At 37.4% G+C, this 19,354-nt stretch overlaps 1 protein-coding gene across 2 annotated transcripts in view; it reads left to right on the top strand.

Annotated features, from left to right (window-relative positions):
• LOC149169286 (HAD-superfamily hydrolase, subfamily IG, 5'-nucleotidase) overlaps window positions 1–19,354 on the top strand; it is a 296,089-nt gene that overhangs the window by 158,829 nt on the left and 117,906 nt on the right. The window contains exons 13-14 of one of the 2 annotated variants that reach the window (XM_089428627.1): window positions 14,803–14,937; window positions 15,916–16,046. In XM_089428627.1, coding sequence (XP_089284753.1) covers window positions 14,803–14,937; window positions 15,916–16,046 — 266 coding nt within the window. The remainder of the gene's footprint in view (window positions 1–14,802; window positions 14,938–15,915; window positions 16,047–19,354) is intronic. The other variant, XM_089428629.1, reaches the window with a different exon arrangement.

The following is a 19,354-nucleotide window of genomic DNA, read 5'->3' as shown; positions in this document are numbered from 1 at the left end:
CAATTGCTCAATAACCACACGATATATGCTGTTAAAGAAAAGATCATCAATATGCCAAAGACAGATGTCAACCATAAAACAATAATGACAGTAATGGGAAGAAAGAAAAATGAGAGCGCTTATCCATGATGCTTTTCAAAATTATTAACCAATGGCAATTACTCAAAAGAGACTGTCAATGTTGTTTAGCCAGTATTGATTAGGACAATTAGATTTCTGACAAGATAATATCTCTCAAGGGATTGATGACTTTAGCAGTTTGAAGTATGTCAACAAATTACCACAATGCCAATTAGACACCAATTCAATTTACCAAGAGTTGCCAATATGCTCGAGTCCAAGAAAACGTTCACTTTAGTTAACACCAACTTAAGCAATAGAAACCACGCAACAAGCGATTATTGGATTAATGATGTTAATGTGTGAGTGAGTTTATTAGTGCAAATTTGGAACTTATTGAGATCTCACAAGACAACAATGTTAGTGTATTCTTAGCACATGAAACGATGTAAGAAAATCCTTGCCACAATGAACAATTATTATCAATAGAGCGTAAACAAATGAAAGCACTTTATGTTACTTGTGAACCAAAAAAGAAACTTTATGACAGCAGTGAGTTACTTATGTCAAATGTGTCGAACAGTCCCAAATTACTTATCTCTTCTAAATATATTTAGCATAAAATGTAAATCATGAGAAAATGCTTCAGACACTTTTAGACATCGGACTTCAAAGTGCTTATGACAGTCATCCAATTTTCATGAAACAAATTAAGAGATCCTTATCCAACTCTTTCAGTGATAAGTTAATGAATTTAGGCTACTTGTTATTGATTTTTTAGAGCTCATTAATGAAAATATCACCACTGTTATGCAATTAATGTCGGCTGTAAGTAAACAGTGAAGAGATCAAGGGTTTTGAGAGGTAGAAAATGCAAACCAATGGGTGTTTTGACTAGCTTGATGACTAGTCTCTTTGCCCAGAAATTTTCCAGCAGTTAGGTCACCTGCAAACACAAGAAATTAACCCAAAATTCCTGCAAAACACATCAAGTGTTAGATTAAAAATAAAATATTAACTAGACAGAGATGGGGGGGGTGAAGAGGGGCCAAGGAACAAGGTCTAGAGGCCAAAGGGGTCATGGCAGGCTTCTTAGAGGCTGCGGCTAGGGCAGCGAAGGCCTGTTAGGCCAACGCTTGGGCAAGAGAGGCCCCTTAGGGTCTGTGGCAAGTCTAGGGAAGGCCTTTTAGGCCCGCCACAAGGAAATAGGAGGGGTTTGAGGGAAGACAGAGGAGGAGGAATGGAGGACGAGAGTGTTGAGAAATCTAGGGCAGAGGGATGAGAAGATTTCTTTTGCAATGATAACTGCTTGTGATGCAACTTTTACTTAGTCTTTTATTAGCTTCTTTCTTTACTTGATTATGTTAATGCATTCTATCATCAAACAGCTACCAAATCATAAATAAGCATGAGACAAGAGACACAAAATATAGGCGATCAGCTAGGGTGAAAATTTCTCCAACTTCAGAGGAAAACCCAATTGAATTCTTCTTCTTATGGAACCTTCAAGTGACAAATTCCAAGGCCAAGACCCTTGACCTACTAACCTTTCCAAGACCAAGTCACAAGATCTTTTTCACAACTTTTCTTTCTTGCCCATGGCTCTGATATCACTGAAGCATAAAAACCGATAGTTTGTAGACTTGAATATAAAAATACACAAGAGGTATTTGATAATAATAATGTATTATATATATAAAATGTATAAGTGATGATTGTTACAATGAGGACCCGCATATATATACCTAAGCAGGTGTCCTTTCATGACTAGGCATGTCTTTTAGACATGCCTTTTCACTTTTCACTTAACTTAATGACTATTTAACATAATCAGTGTTTGATTATTTAATATTTACATTTATTTTAATTATTTATTTGTTATGAATTATATTCATAACATAGCGGCTAGGGCTAGAGGGTTGATGCTGGGCCTGAAGGCCCTAAAAAAATTGAAACCCTTGCCAAAATTCAATTTCCACTTCTGATCTTTGAAAAATCATCCAATTCACTGCAAAATCTTGAATGCTAGCCCTACAAAATTTTTGGAGACTAGATCTTACCCTCAAGGGCCTAGATCTAGCTCAAAACCCCAACAAATCCTTTGGAGGAGCTTGAATCTCACATGCACAATTGAAAATAAAATGCCCAAAACCCCAATATATACAAAAATTTGAAAATAAACCCTAAACCCCAATTTCTGCAAAACAAGGTTTAGAAAGAATTATTTACAAAAAATATTTACAATTATCTACAAGCTATATACAAATATACAATGCTTGTGAAAATAAAATATTTTTTTTAAATGATGAATAATGACAATAGATCAAATGTGTTTCGAAAGTTATGGTATTGCCCACAACCTTAGCGAAGTAAGGAGACCATATAAAATGCCCGGAGTCCAAACAAGGTTGGCTCTCCTCCAAAGTCTGTGAACTTGGAGCCCAGTGTCTGTGTACCTGCAAACTCTATATATTTCTTCAAGCAAACTTGTTGGGCATATGGCAAATCAAATCACCTAAGGTTAGACCCAAAATCTACGAATATAATGTTCTTATCACCATCTAATGAATAAACAAGCTTATAAAATTTTAAGCACAATATAGGAAAACACATAACCAACACATACCATAGATCATCAGATAAAGAACACCATGAACTGTGCCCCAAATTCTTTTATTATGATATTTCAAACATTCTTAACAGATTGGTGGAACAACACCATTGTTACAAAATTACATAGACTAGAGTCAACGCTTTCATCATGACTTGATAAGCAAATGACTTCTACTTTATAGATAATCCTCCAAGTGGAAAATAACGACTAGTTGGCTTGGTCCCTGTCAAAATAATCTCGACCATCGATAAATATTTGATCATCGTTTACTCTTTGCTATAAAAAATATTTATTTTTGAGGAATTTTCGAATTTATCTTAAAAACCATTTTTTATTAATCCAAAAATTGATTTTTTGGATTAATTTCCTCAAAATTTTGACTTTGACTTAACCACCAAGGTCCAAGGCCTTAATTTTTCTAAAAAAATCCATTTTGCCTTGGTGGGGGACTTCCAAAAATTAACTTCTTTTTGACCCACAAATTTTTTGGTCATCTTCCACTTGGAGAAAGTAATTTCTCTAAAATTATTTTTTAAACTCTAAAGTAGTTAATATTCTGGCTTAGGATTTTTTTTTTTTTGGTCAGAAAAATTAATTAATTAACACACGAGGGGATTAATTGTTTTTCCACTCTCAAATATTTTTGCCATGGTGTGTAAGTATGAGGGACTATGTATTAATTTTTTTTTACATCAGATAATTAGAAATTCAACCCTCAAAGGGGGAATACCCATTCATTATAGATCCTCATAATAATTACCCAATTCTGCGACGGAATATGATCTAGTAGACCAAGGGATTTGTAATAAAATAATTTAGCCAAGTAGCTTAAATTATTCCCAAACCACTTTTACAAAGACTCGATATAACATTAGGACTCACCTAGGACTTTGTCAATGAATTCCACCTTAGCTCTAGGGTTTAAGTTGGAGAGAAAAACTCTGCCGATTAGCCGTGTTTAGAAACACACATAATTCGGTGAGACGAAAAACCTCTCAGGATGAAATTCGTCGCCAAAATCATAGGCTTACGTAGGTTTTTACATAATTAAACGATTGTACTATCATCATTTACATTATAGTTTGCAGAAATTGGGTTTACAATGACATAAGAACTAGCTGGTTGATGATTCTGAACTTTGAAAATTTTTGTACAACTGCTTCCCTAGACTTGTGACAAAATATGTGCAACATCTGGCTCCATATGGGGACACGTTTCTTTATCGAAGTGATGTGAGAATCCAGAATCCTGTATCCAAGAAAACATAAGTCCATCAAATAGACATCCACTCATAATCAAAATCATCATCCATATATAGAATAACTGTTGGAATAGAAAAGTCTACTCTAACGAATTGGAATGTAAAGACATAAAACATAAGTGCATAAAAGGAAAACTAATTAATGACATGAATGAAAGGGAGTAGGGTTAGAGATACTATACAAAGATGCCCCATGGCATCAGATATCATCTGTGTGGCACAATTTGGAACATCTGCTTGGTGACAGGGAAATCAATAGGCTGTTTATCAGATGCCCTTGCTGAAACCTGACCCTTTTTGGTTGGTGTAAATGTTCATCACTGTGCTGCATACTTCTGCTGAAATCAAGCCTCCTTCTTTTTCTACTCGGAAGATAGGATGGAAGATGAGACAAAGAAAAGTTATAAACTGGTTGAATGAATTCAACCTTGTACTGCGACGGATGACCCTGTGGTTCAATCTCTTCACCATTTTCAAACCTCTTTGGAATTTCAACATGGTATCTTCTTTCCACTTCTCTACATAATCTGACCACACCACTAGCTGTTGCAGGAATAGTAGCATATGAGAGATCCATCTGAATACATCCTCCTAAATCGACGACAAACTTCCTTGAGAGAAGCATTCCCACACATCTGGAACATCAATGATTGCTATATCCATGGTGATAATCTGATACGGATAGTTAGCCAAGGAAACTTGTAAATCTTTGACCACACCAAGGACTTCAATCCTTTTTGAATCCATAGAGAAAAATGTTATGGTAAGGCCTAGAAATCCTTAAATGCAACTGATCCATAACCTTCTTAGTCATAACATTTGTTGAAGCATCGGAATCCAACATACAATTATGAAGCAAACGGTCATTAATATCCAATGTAAGAAAGAAAGGCTGATTGTCTTCATTAGTCATATAACAATTTAGGTCCTTTAGTTTGATTTCTTCATCTTTAGGATGTGTGTCAGCCTTTTCTTGTTGAGCCATGCCTAGAGCTTTGAAGAACGAAGCTCTTTGCGAAGGGATCTTCAAAAGTTCCAAGAATGGGACATACATTTTAATACTATTAATCCATGCGACCCTATCTATCTTCAACCTGACTTATACCTTTCGGAGGCAACCTGTTTATTCTGACTTTGCTCTTTACCTTTCCTTTGATAAGTATAACCGTTACTTCTAGCAATTTCTAGCATTTGTTCTTGAGATGTCTTTTCACCATATATCTGTATGATAGGATCCTTTTCATCATTGAAGTTATTGATGGCGAAAGATGAAGAAATCATGCCTGTGCAACGACCCTCCTTAGAAGAATTTTGAATTACATTATTTATATGTTCACTTGTTCCTTCTTCTAAGAGCTTTTTAGCAAGAGCACATGAACTTTTCTCATGAAAACTTTCACAAGGTCTGCAAAATGGGATAGGCTGGTCAACAACATTGGTAGACTCAAGTGAAATAGGAGGCCTTTGATCATTAGGAGGATTCCTTCTAGGCCATGGATTGCTGTTACCTTTGTTATTATTGTTATTTCTAGGCTGCACATTCTGAGCTTGATTTCTTTCCATCTGAATTAGCCTAGACTGCATGGCACTTATGTCCCTAGCATGCTCAATTCTCATTTCCTTAATTATTTGGGTTAATTCTTTAATAGAGCCACACTCTTCCTCCTTAATTTCTTTTCCTTTACTCTTGATTGGACCTCTTTGAAAACCAGGAATTTCTGACTTACCTGAAGCTCTTTTATCCTTTTCTAATTCTTCCACCGTACTCTGAGCAATAGCTAAGGTGATAGGCTTGACATGTCTTATTTCATATTGAGTGTCGACACAAAAGGCTTCAATATATTGTTCTAACACTGTCTTGTCAGGAGGCTTGTAATCTTGAGTCACATACTTAAGAATACCATTAAATCTTTGGTTGAGCTCTTCCACTGTCTCATTTTCCCTTTTCTCAATAGAGTTGAGTTCCTCGACCAAATATTTTCCTTTTCTCTTGTCCCCAAATTTTTATTTGAATGCATTGGTGAGGGCTTGCAAATAATCAAAAGCATTATTAGGCTTGTCGTGAAACTAGTCCAATGCAACATCTTCTAATGAAAGGACAAAGAGTTTCATTCTAACATCCTCATGATTGTATGCAGCTGCATGAACATATCTTTGCAGAAAAGTATTGAACTTCTTTATGTGAGCTTCAACATTGACAACATTATTCCCCTAGAATAGCGGAAGCTTGTTTATGGTAGAATCATCCGGAAGGTCATGAGGATACCCATGAATGTTGGCAAAGCTGCAAGGCTTGTAGTAAGCCATGAAGTTTTGATTGATGGGATTAAGGAAAAGAAAATGGATATCATGGAAGGCTTCCTGTCCAAGAAAGATTAAATGATTTCTAGAATGTAATTTGTTTAACTGAGCTCGCAAAGCCTTTTCAGGATCGGGAGCGGGGTTAACCAAGTTACCAGGATTTCTTGTAGAGAAGCTCTTGTAAATAGATGAATAAGTGGAGTCGCCACCCAAACAGGAAACCAACTGAAACACCTAGGTGCTAAAGGTGCAGATAGAGAAGATGAAAAGATTAGTGAGAGGAAAAAGGATAAAGTGATGAGAAGATGAAGAGATCACAATGACGCCAGAAAATGTGCCGCTTGGCGGGACAATGAGAAGATGAAGAATGAAAATGTCGTTGAAGCGCAACGAACGAGATAAACTAGTCCCCGACAACGACGCCAAAAAATGTTGTCGCTCAGGTTGTACAGGCATTACGACAACGACTTAGGTTGGGGGCTGTCACTCTGATTCCTGACCTCTCCGTTGTAGTTGTCTCCCAACAACAGACTATGGGGGGTAGTCCCTATGAAATGAGAGAATGCAAGACTTGTTGGTAACAAATAAGTTTGAGAGACATGGTTGAATGGCCTAGCCAGTTGGTTAATTTTAACAAGTTTTAAAGACTCGATTAGATTTATATGTGAGACCAATGCCTTATGGAGTCAACCACTTGCTTTATATCAATTAAAGACCAAATGATCAAATGAACAACCGCTGCTTAATGGATGCTTGACTATCCTAGGTGAAATGCAAATCCTACAAACTAGGTGCGATGCAAGAATCTTGCTTTATTTTAATTAGATGCTTAACTAAGTGTATCCCTTGATCTTATCTATTTTGAGCCTAGACTCTAAAGTAAGTGGCAGAGAGAAGTCAAGGTGAAGCAAGCAAGGGCTTAGTTAACGATCCCTCTCCTTGAAATCTAACATATCCGATGCCTCCGGTGCTGCAGAGACTGTGGCTCCGACAATTGCAAGGTCATCGTTTTAAATAATATAGGGGCCAAACTGCTTGACCAAAGATGGAAGGGTGTTCCTATGTCTCTATCAACCAAGCTTATGCTTGGAGGTAAGTTATTAATGCAAGACTAACTCTAGGATGAGATGCAAGATAGGTGAGTGCGCTGAGTTAAGATTGTTATAATTTAGTACTTAGTTATAATTTGTCTTATGACAAAGAGTACTTAATAACAAATTAATGATGATCTTAACACAAGACGAAATGTGCTCAATATCACAAGTGCCAACAAGATACAAGATATATCCACGATACAATTGCTCAATAACCACAAGATATATGCTATTAAAGAAAAGATCATCAATATGCCAAAGATGGATGTCAACCATAAAACAATAATGACAGTAATGGGAAGCAAGAAAAATGAGAGCGCTTATCCACGATGCTATTCAAAATTATTAACCAATGACAATTACTTAAGAAACATTGTCAATGTTGTTTAGCCAATATTGATTAGGACAATTAGATTTCTGACAAGATAAGATTGCTCAAGAGATTGGTGACTTTAGCAGTTTAAAGTATGTCAACAAATTACCAGAATTTCAATTAGACAGCAATTCAATTTGCCAAGATTTGCAAATATGCTCAAGTCCAAGAAAGTGATCACTTTAGTTAACACCAACTTAAGCAATAGAAACCATGAAACAAGAGATTATTGGATTAATGATGTTAATGTGTGAGTGAGCTTATTAGTGCAAATTTGGAACTTATTGAGATCTCACGAGACAACAATGTTAGTGTCTTCTTAGCACATGAAACAATGTAAGCAAATCCTTCCCACAATGAACAATTATTATCAATGGAAAATAAACAAATGAAAGCACTTTATGTTACTCGAGGTCCAAAAAAGAAACTTTATGACAATGATGAGTTACTTATGCCAAATGTGTCAAACAGTCTCAAATTACTTATCTCTTCTAAATCTATTTAGCATAAAATTAAATCATGAGAAAATGCTTCAAACACTGTTATATATCAGACTTCAAAGCGCTTATGACAGTCATACAATTTTCATGAAACAAATTAGGAGTTCCTTACCCAACTCTTCCAGTGATTAGTTAATGAACTTAGGCTACTTGTCAATGTTTTTTAGAGCTCTTTAATGAAAATTTCTCCACTGTTATGCAATTAATGTTGGCTGTAAGTAAACATTGAAGAGATGAAGGTTTTTGAGAGTTAGAAAATGCAAACCAATAGGTGTTTTGACTAGCTTGATGACTAGTCTCTTTGCCCTAAATTTCTCTAGCAGTTAGGCCACCTGCAAACACAAGAAATTAACCCAAAATTCCTGCGAAACACATGAAGTGTTAGACTAAAAATCAAATATTAACTAGACAAAGATGAGGAGGGGCGAAGAGGGGCCAAGGAACAAGTGCTAGAGGCCGATGGGGGTCACAACAACCCTCTTAAAGGCTGCGACTAGGGTAGTGAAGGCCTGTTAGGCCAACGTTTGGGCAAGAGAGGCCCCTTGGGGCCTGCGACAAAGCTAGCGAAGGTCATTTAGGCCTGCCGCAAGGGAAGAGGAGGGGTTTGAGGGCAGACAGAGGAGGAAGAAAGGAGTAAAAGAGGGGAGAGGGGTCACAAAAGGGAGGAGGAGGCTAGCCGAGCGTCGGGGAAAGTCCTAAAGGTTGCGTCCAGGGCTTAACAACCCTAGAAAGGGCTGTCGCAAGGCCTAATAGGCTTGGGGCTAAGGGGAACAACACCTAAAGGCTGACGACATGGGTTAAAGGGGCCACGCTAGGGCCTTAGAGGCCGAAATAAGCCTGCGACCAAGGGATAGAAGGCACACTAGGGCAACGACTAGGGTTAGAGAGTTGACGCTAAGCCCAGAGGCCCTAAAAAAGTTGAAACCCTTGCCAAAATTCGTTTTCCACTTCACATCTTCAAAAAATCGCCCAAATCACTGCAAAACCTTGAATGCTAGCCTACAATTTTTTGGAGACTAGATCTTACCCTCAAGGGCCTAGATCTAGCTCAAAACCCTAGAAAATCCTTTGGAGTAGTTTGAATCTCACTTGCACAAATGGAAATAAAAGTACCCAAAACCCCAAAATATACAAAAATTTGAAAATAAATCCCAAACCCCAATTTCTACAAAACAAGGGTTAGAAAGAATTATTTACAATAATTTACAAGATATATACAAATATACAATGCTTGTGAAAATAAAATATTTTTGAGAAAATAATTTTTTAAATGATGAATAATGACAATAGATAAAATGTATTTCGAAAGTTATGGTATTGCCCATAGCCTTAGCGAAGTATGAAGACCATATAAAATGCCCGAAGTCCAGGTCGGCTGTCATCCAAAGTCTGTGAACTTGGAGCCCAAGGGCCGACGTATGCACAAATGATATATATTTCTTCAAGTAAACTTGTTAAACATGTGGCGAATCAGATCTCCTAAAATAAACCCAAAATCTACCAATAGAATGTTCTTATCACCATCTAATGAATAAACAAGATTATAAAAGTTTAAGCACAATATAGGAAACACATAACCAACACATACCACAGGTCATCAGATAAAGAACACCGTGAATTGTACCCCAAAGTCTTTTATTATGATATTTCAAACGTTCCCAGCAGATCAGTGGAACAACACCAGTGTTACAAAATTACATAGACCAGAGTTAGAGTTTTCATCATGACTTGAGAAGCAAATGGCTTCTAATTTATAGATAAATCCTCCAAGTGGAAAATAACGGCTAGTTGGCTTGATCCCTGTCAAAATAATCTCGACCATCGATAAATATTTGATCATCTTTTAATCTTTGCCGTCAAAAATATTTATTTTTGAGGAATTTTCGAATTTATCATAAAAACCAATTTTTATTAATCCAAAAATTGATTTTTTGGATTAATTTCCTCAAAAATTTGACTTTGACTTAACCACCAAGGTCCAAGGGCTTAATTTTTCTTAAAAATTCATATTTTCCATGGTGGGGGGCCTCCAAAAATTAACTTCTTTTTAACCCACGAATTTTTTAGTCATTTTCTACTTGGAGAAATTAATTTCTCTAAAATTGATTTTTCGACTTTAAATTATTTAATTTTCTGGCTTGGGATTTATTTATTTATTTTTTTAAATTTTTTCTTCAAAAAATTTAATTAATTGAGACACAAGGGGATTAATTATTTTTCCACCCTCGAATATTTTAGCCATGGTTTCTAAGTATGAGGGACCATGCACTAAAATATTTTTTACATCAGATAATTACAAATTCAACCCTCAAAGGGGGATACCCACTTTTTATAGACCCTCATAATAATTACCCAATTCTGCGACACAATATGATCTAGTAGACCAAGTGATCTGTAATAAAATAATTTAGCCAAATAGCTTAAATTATTCCTAAACCATTTTTACAAAGTCTCGACATAACACTAGGACTCACCTAGGACTTTGTCAATGAATTCCACCCTAGCTTTGGGGATTAAGCTGGGGGGGAAAATTTTGCTGATTATTTCTGTTTAGAAACACACAAAATCCAGTGAGACTAAAAACCTCCTAGGACGAAATTCATCGCCAAAATCACAGGCTTACCTAGGTTGTTACATAATTAAATAGCCGTACTATCATCATTGACATTATAATTTGCAGAAATTGGGTTTACAATGACATAAGAACTGGTTGGCTAATGATTCTAAAATTTTTTGTACAACTGCTACCCCAGACTTGTGACAAAATAGGTGCAACAATACCCTGATAAAGTATGAGGCTATTCCATCTTCCTTTGAAATCTTCATCTTGTATAGCTCGTTTCTCAAGGATATCACTTCTTTAGCAGTACTTACGGAGAACAATTCTACTAGCTTCTCATATATTTCTTTTGATGTCTCTAACTTTACTAACGGATTTTTGATGGATTCTATGAGAATCCTTTGAGCCCTTATTTCCCTTTTCATATACTTTGTTAGAGCTTGAGCTTATTCCTTTGGAGGCTTTGTGATTGACGTAATTGGGTGTTTATGCTTGCTTTTCTTAGGCACATTTGGACATGGATTAGTGGGAGGATTTGGCAGAGAGAATTGGTTTGGATTTTACTCTTGTTCCCTTGTACCAACTTGGTTGTTAGTCTTGTATCCTAGTCTCGTGGGTTCTCCTTTATGGGCTACTAGCTTTAGGAGTGGCACCACATGGGAAACCTTGATTTTGGTTGCGTGGTCCCGCTTCCCCATAGTATATATCTCACTCCCCTCCACTCATTATAAACCCTTTCCACACTTTTCCCATCTGGGTCCACATTTGTCCATTGGGTCCACAAGATGTTAGCCTCCCCATCCCCTTGCCCACACTTTGGGCTGGGCCTGGAACGATACCCCGGAGTTTGATGCAGCTAAAAAGAAAGCTAAAAGCATAATTTGACCACTTACAACAAGAAATGTACCACAAAATGCAAAAGATGGTCGAGACATAAGAATTTAGCCCATGGACAAAAGCCAAACATGAGCTCTACCCACTATCATTATCGCCATCACCCTGGTTCCTAGGGCCCCTATGCGTGCCCCTTACATCATTTAGGAACCCACGATTGTCCGAACCCCTGGTGGGTGATGAACTGCCCAACCTTAAGGGGGTAATCACTACTTTATCATATGCATCATGCTCTCATCCCCTGGAGCCCTGAGCAATTAAAGAAAGAGAATCAGTCAAAGGAAAAAGGCATATGAAGAAGGGTGGAAAAACAAAGGTCGGGGTAACTCGTGTACCATGATTGCTCCCTTCTATATCTATACACCCATTGTGTGGGCTTTCCTCATTATAGCTACCCTTGTACCATGGCATGTGGCTTGGAGCCTTCCCTGTTGCCCCACTCTGTTCCACCATCATTTCACATGACACCTGCCATTTGACGGATGTACCATGGATCTGTTGCTCCCTTAGAGGCTGAAACCACCTAATAGGGTTCTTTATTTACCTCACTTGTTGAGCTTGGTGGTCCCTGTACACTCTAAAGCCCATTTGGAAGGGCATGCCACTATGAAGTATCCACTTTATCCCTTGGTTAGCAAGCTTATTTACTCAATTGCACTAATGGATTGTTGCACTGGAAGGTGAGGAGATGCACTGGATTTTATACGAGATTGCAGGTTGGTCTCCATTTGGATTTGGTCTCCCTATATGGGGTCCAAGCCCTTCAGAGGGTCATAATGGCACTTGTAGGGTGAGCGTTGAGAGCCATGAGTCTCCACCACAACAGAGTATTGATTGCAACACCATGGGCTTCTTTAGCACCACACTTTGCTTGTTCATACCCCAACCTTACAAAGATGATGAGTTGGAATTTATTTGTTGGGGGTCAAATTTATTACCGAGGCCGAGTTCTTCCTTGCAGAAGCTGAATCCCTCTTAATGGGCTGAATTTCTCTTGGTGGGCTGAATTTCTCTTGGTGGGCCGAATTCATCTTGGTGGGCTGAATTTATTTGTGGAGAGACCGAGTTATTGTAGCAGCTGAATTTATTTGTGGAGATGCCGAGTTACTATAGTAATTGAATATATTTGTGGAGAGGCTGAGTGATTGCAGCAACTGAATTTATTTGTGGAGAGACCGAGTTATTGCAGGGGATGAATTTATCTTGTGGAGGGGCCGAGTTAATACCTTGAATCTAGCACTTCGCTCAGCCATCTATTCGGCTTCATTTTGCTGTAGCAACTTACATGTTCCAAACCCCTTATATTTTACAGCCAGGAAAAGAAATAATTTAACATGTTATTTGCTATTAATGAAAAATAAAAATTGGCCAAGTTACTTGGAGTTTTACAGTGCTCTTTGTAAATGAGGGTTTAATATTTATTTGCATGTTAAGTGTTTGAAGAAATGTCTTTACCATTGTAGTCCTCTTTATTTTCATACAATATGTTTGACGAAATGTTTTCAAATAAAGTGTCTGTTACAATGCTTCAAAGAGATTTTTTAAGAATTATTGGCACTAGTGTTTGTCGGAAGAAAATTTGAAAATTTTCTGCAGGTTAAATCAGTGATATTAGAAGGGGGATATTAAGTGGAAAAAGTCTGGAAAAAATCGGGATTAAATCCCCAAAATGCAAATTTTTTGGCTGGCCAATTAAATCGGCTGATTTTTTGCTGATTTTTTCCCAATTGAAAAAGTCGGGATTAAATCGGGACTTTTTCCAAAAAGTCATGAATGAGTTAGTTTCTTTAACGATTTTTTATTTTTATTTTTTTTGAAAAAATTGGGATTTTATTGAAAAAGTCGGGATTTTACTGAAAAAGTCGGGATTTTATTGAAAAAGTCAGGATTTTTTAAAAAATGATTTTTTTTGTATTTTTTTATTTTGCCGACTTTTTCAAAAAACTCCCGACTTCAACGACTTTTTCAATTTCTGGACCCTTGCCGATTTAATCCCGACTTTAGACTTTTTCCACATTGGATATTACAGTCATGTAATGAACATTCCCTTTTCAAACCTGTCTAGTAATTGCCCCAGATATGGCGATTTTTACCAACGTAGTGCTATTAAGTTTCCCTTATCTCAAGTCTGCCTTGTAGAATGAAATAGTGTTCTTGCTATAAAATTGGTGGGTTGGCCGAACACTCTCAATTGCAATGCTGCTCTTCTGTACTTAAGCTGGCGCTGTTCTAGCATTGATGGCAATTTCTCTTCTAGGATGAAATCTCTTGTTATTTCTATAAGATCATGTCCTTATGTAAAGGATTCTTCTATTTTGAGGATTTATGCTTATCCTTCACCAGTCAAGAAATGCGATATGTCTATTGTATTCTTCGTTTATTGAGTTACTGGCACTGTAACTTTTTTCCCCTAATTTGGGAATGTCATTCCTTATTGAAGCAACTGGTGAGCCAGACATGCCCACTGCGTGTTTGACTTGCCACCAGAATAACTGAGCTCATATTTTTGGACTGAGCTGGCATTGACCTACAAGTCTGGGTCAAAACCAGTGAGATTTATAACACCACTTCTAGAATGATTATTAAGTCCGACCAGTTGGGAAATGCTTTTATATAGGAGGTTGATTTCTCCAAAGTATGTAGTGAATTAAGATATTGTGCAGATTCTTCAACTGTGGTTAATTATGAACCTTCAGCTGTGCTTATTTTTTTCATTCTGAATTCTTTATCTAATACAAGTGCACTTGACATGCTATAATTCCTAATAAATTTTATCGAATCCAGAAAAAACTTGCATGAAAGGGCCATCATGTCACAGTTCAAAAGATATTTCATCAGCAAATCCCTGCCACTGCCAGATGTATTATGGAGATATGATTCATTGTTCTCATGGTTGAAATTTCTATAGAATAAAATCATTAGGTGGCTGGATATCTTGGTATGCATTCATTCAGAGTGTAAAAGAGATGTTCAGTTGGTTGATCACAGTGAAATATTCAGTGTTCTGAAAAATATGTTTTAAATATCTCTTTACTGAATGCTTGCTAGCTTTTCTCTTTTGTAAAAGTCTCATTGTAGTTGCATAAACTGTAAGTCTGCTTTTCTTGTTTCTTTATTGAATTCTGAAGAATGCCAAAATGTCCAGTTTAATGCTTTGGCCCGTGGCAAGAATCATAGAGAAAAATTGATAGAGCTGATGAATCAAAAGGAAGCAGTGGGCGATGTTTTTAATCAGTTACGGCTGGCCCTACAACGACGGACAAAAGGGCGTCCTGCTCAGGTAATGTATAGAAGAGGATATAAAGCTCTTCACGTATATGTTCACAGTTGTTTATTTGATTGATTGTGGATTTTATTAGATTAATTGGGCTATGGTCCCAAATTAAAGATTCCTGTTGTATATTTAATTAGTATTAACGGTGGGCATGATTAAAAAGTTCAAGCAAAATGAAAAATATTGATTATTGTTATCTTTTTCGCAAGTGTATACATTGAGTTTAAGGTAAGGTTTTCATATAATGTTTTGTATATTATTGACTTTGATATGTGATACGTGTCTAAAAATTAGCACTGTGCACGGAGATTTTTATAAATCTACTCATAGCAAATTGGTTCTAGACTACATGTTAGGTGCACACTGCCATAGAAATAGAGTGCTTGATGATAATGCATCACTGTGATTAACCTTCAAATATGATCTTGATTCAACCTCTCTCAAAGAGAGATTAAGATTATTATAATAGTTTGCTGTATACTCTTTAGACATCACAAAAGTTCTTTGTACTGGAACGTTAGCGTTTTATGAGAATAGAGCACATGCAACACATAAATTATCCTGTACTTGTTTTAGGTTTTGTTCATTTCATTAGGGTAAAATTCACTGGGCAGTAGAGGTCAGATCTTGAAATATATTTGTGTGCAATGATCATACAACTCTTTTACTTCCTGCAAATTATTGAATTTTCTATCAATTGACACGTTACATAGTTTATGCTTTTCAAACTTTTTACCAAATGTATTATGGTTAATTCTTTTTTATTTTTATAGCCCTACATAGGGAGATAAAGGTCAGTGATTTTATATATACAATAAACGTAAGAAACCAAGTACATGAATAGGGAATTTGATTCGTATGTTGCACATTTCTCTGGTTTATTAGACCTTATTTTTTCGTCTGTAAATTATACAATTTTTCTATGGCTCCATTCTTTGATCTTGAACCTTTAGTTACAAAGAAAGTGCACTGAGATGGGTGCAGACACGCAGTGCAACAGAGATGAATGATCGGGAACTTACAGAGTACATGCAGAAGCTTCTTATCATCATGCAGAGATTAGATGAAAAAATTGCACCTATGTTAGAAGCAGACGGGGAGCACTTCAACAAAAGGTTATTACATTGTAGTTCACGTTGTTGACACAAACACATTGACACACACCTTTGTTCATTGAGTTGGAGTTATGCCTAATGCAGATTTTGATTATATGACATATTTAAATCCCTGGGCAAAATATAGCCGAAAATAAAAGTTGACAATTTCTGTAGGGAAGTGATTGAACTGGAAGGAACATAACAGTTAGTAATGTGGGTGAATTGAGCGTTTCTGGTTTTGTATCCAAGAGAGTTTTGGTCCTTTGAACTTAATTATATTACTTTTTGCAGTTCCATTATCAGACAATCAAATGCACACTGATCTCAGTACAATAGTAATATGGGTACAAGGAACCTCTTGTCCTAGGAAAAGCTTGTCTTGATATCCTCCTTGGGTTGTGTTAAACAATCGAAATATGTATTGTTTGTAGCTGCCTTTTCTTGTTATTTTTTTAATTTATTGTTTTGGTATTGGCTGCTGTTAGTTTTTCTATTATTAGGACGTTCTTTCTATGCTGGATGTTGAGTGGTGTGCGCGCACACACACACACACACACGTAGTGCTATGGAGTCACTTACCTAGATCGGTGGACAGGGATGTAATATCCTGGATAAACTTTTTACAGAATATTGCTTCAGAAATTTATGCCATCAGTCTTAATCAACAATTTGCACAAATTGAACCATAAAATTAACGAAAAAAACTGGAAATATGATTTGCAACTGAAGAATTAACAAGATACACATGCAAAGGAACTCAACCGTACTTTATTAATATAAATATTACATGCAAATACTGGAAATGGCTGAGAGAAGGGCCTCCCACAAATATCTGCTACAAACTATACCCGGCCTCGATAAAATCTCTTGCCCTAGGCGTTGCCCTAAGAGGGAAGCCCTAGCTAGTTTTTCCTCAACATGGGGACTTCTTTGAGGGTTATATGAGCTTAGTACTTGGTGAAGTATATCATAAGAAGCCCTTTCTCCTCATTGCCTTGATCTTGGAATATCTTTATCCACAGTAATTCATGAAACTCTAGGTCTTGTGCAATGCATTGCTAGGTCTCTCATAGGGAGTGAAGCACCTTTTTGAGCGTTATATCATAACCTTGAGCATTCCTTGAGAGGTCCTAACCATTACCTTGCACCTTGAATCCTAGAATATGTATTAAAGGTGATTAATATCCTACTGATACTCCTCCCATTGGTGAAAGTCCGTAAAGAGTCGGGACCTTGGCTGTGGAGACAGTGGACCATTGTCTCATTGTTAACACTTTGTCTAGTTCCTTGTCTTGAATGGTTTCCCTCATCAAGGCCTACTAGCTTTTGTGGTCATAGGACTTAATTAAATAGTCTTCAATGGAAGTGAAATTATTAGGATTTAAGGTTATGATCTTATGTTAAATTTAGGTATGTTCTATGCTTAAGAGCAATTTACTTCAAATTTCTTATTAGTCCAATATCAATTTCCAGATTAGCAATCACATTAGCATGATAGTAAAATGCAGATAGAACATAAACATAAACAGTAGAAGACAAGCCAAGACAAGAGGACACAAGATGTGGCACCAGCCAAGGACAAACCCCAATGTGGGGAAACCCTTGATCAATTATTCTTATAATCTTCAATAGTTCAATAGAGAGAGAAAGATAGTACAATTATACAAAACTGATATTTTATGATAGCAATAGCAAACCCGAACCAACAAAGTCAAAGCTGGTCAAACAGGTCAGATTTGACCTCCAATCAGCTTGGTCATCAACCCAAACAACTCGGCCTCTAAGAGCAAGGAGAAGCAGTCCAAAATAGTCCAAAAATCACTGTCAAACTTCGGTCAACTGCAGTCAGCCCTGCAACCAACCCTAACATAGTCAACACAAAGTCAAGGAGGGGTCCAGACGGCTGTCCAGAACTACGGCCTGCCAAGGAGAGGAAACCTAATCCAATCCGCACTGAAGGAGAGATAATGCTGCCCAAAACGCAGTCCAAGAACCCTCCTGCTGCTTCGGTCAAACCTAGTCAACGCTGCCCTAATAGAAAACAAACTTCGTCCTTCCACACGTGTGAGAGAGACAACTCTAGAAATGCGTACCCAAACAAGAGAGGAGAGAGAAGGATGAATGGATGAGATGGTGAAATGAAGCCATGAGGTCTCCTCCTTTTATAGCAACATTGAGGTTAAGTTGGGCGTGAAAAATAACTAATTTGCTTGCTGGCCAACCTTGACAATTTGTCAAGAATATAAATAATTCATATCTCCATATATACATGTCGGAATCGCATGATCTTTAGATCAATCCTACACATCTCGGAGAGAGGAATCCAAGAAAAATATCAACTGCCCCAAATAAGGTGACTCACATGGAGTTTGGCCCTAGTTGCCAATTTTAACACTCCCTCTCAACTAGGGAGAACTCCATCTGCTAATCCATTTGTCTGTTGGTACTATCTCTGCCATCAATGCATTGCTCTACTAAACTATGAAGAAGAAGTGATCGAGAATGTATCATACCATTCTCTACTGACCCGAAGTCAGTCCCAGATAAAAGAGTGTGTCATACCACTCTTACTGACCCGAAGTCAGTTCCGATAGAGTGTGCCATACCACTCTTACTGGCCCGAAGTCAGTTCCTATAGAGTGTGTCATACCACTCTTACTGACCCCGAAGTCAGCTCCAATAAAGAGAGTATGTCATACCACTCTTACTGACCCGAAGTCAATTCCAATTGATCCCAGATCAATATCATCCTAGCATAGGGAGTACAGTATCGGTAGTACTATGGTCCCTATCCTCATTTCCCTACTCATTGGCCAGATGAGAGGTACTTCCCATGAGTCCGAGACTGCATGGGTAGGATGTCTCAATAGGAGAAGGATGAACTACTCATCCTGCCTACATGTCGCCACAGGGCATCACAGGGGAAGGTTGAACCACTCACCCTACACACAACAAACTACTAGGGGAAGGCTGAACCACTCACCCTATGGTTGCTCATCGCTCCAAGAAGTACCCCAAGCCCCTCGGAGCTCCCAGAGCTCAATGTCCATATCATATAGGACCCTCATAACAGGGTCTCTACATGACTCCTAGTCGTTCTCGGAAAGTCAAGAATTTGACCTTTCCCAGGGGCCTCGTCAGAATGTCGGCGATCTGCTCATCAGTCCCAGTGTGATGGAGCCTTATTGCTCCTTGTTGTACCATATCCCAGATAAAGTGGTACTTGATATCAATGTGCTTGGAGCGATCATAAAATACGGGATTCTCTGATAACCAGATCCCACTTTGGTTTTTGCAGAGGATCACGGTGGTATCCAACACATGTC

This window comes from Pinus tabuliformis, chromosome 4_2 (assembly GCF_031772625.1).
Source record: "Pinus tabuliformis cultivar Carrire ecotype Pingquan chromosome 4_2, CPIR1, whole genome shotgun sequence".
Lineage (NCBI taxonomy): Eukaryota > Viridiplantae > Streptophyta > Pinopsida > Pinales > Pinaceae > Pinus > Pinus tabuliformis.
Note: the sequence above shows the minus strand (reverse complement) of the source record. Positions and strands in the feature narration are given on the sequence as shown.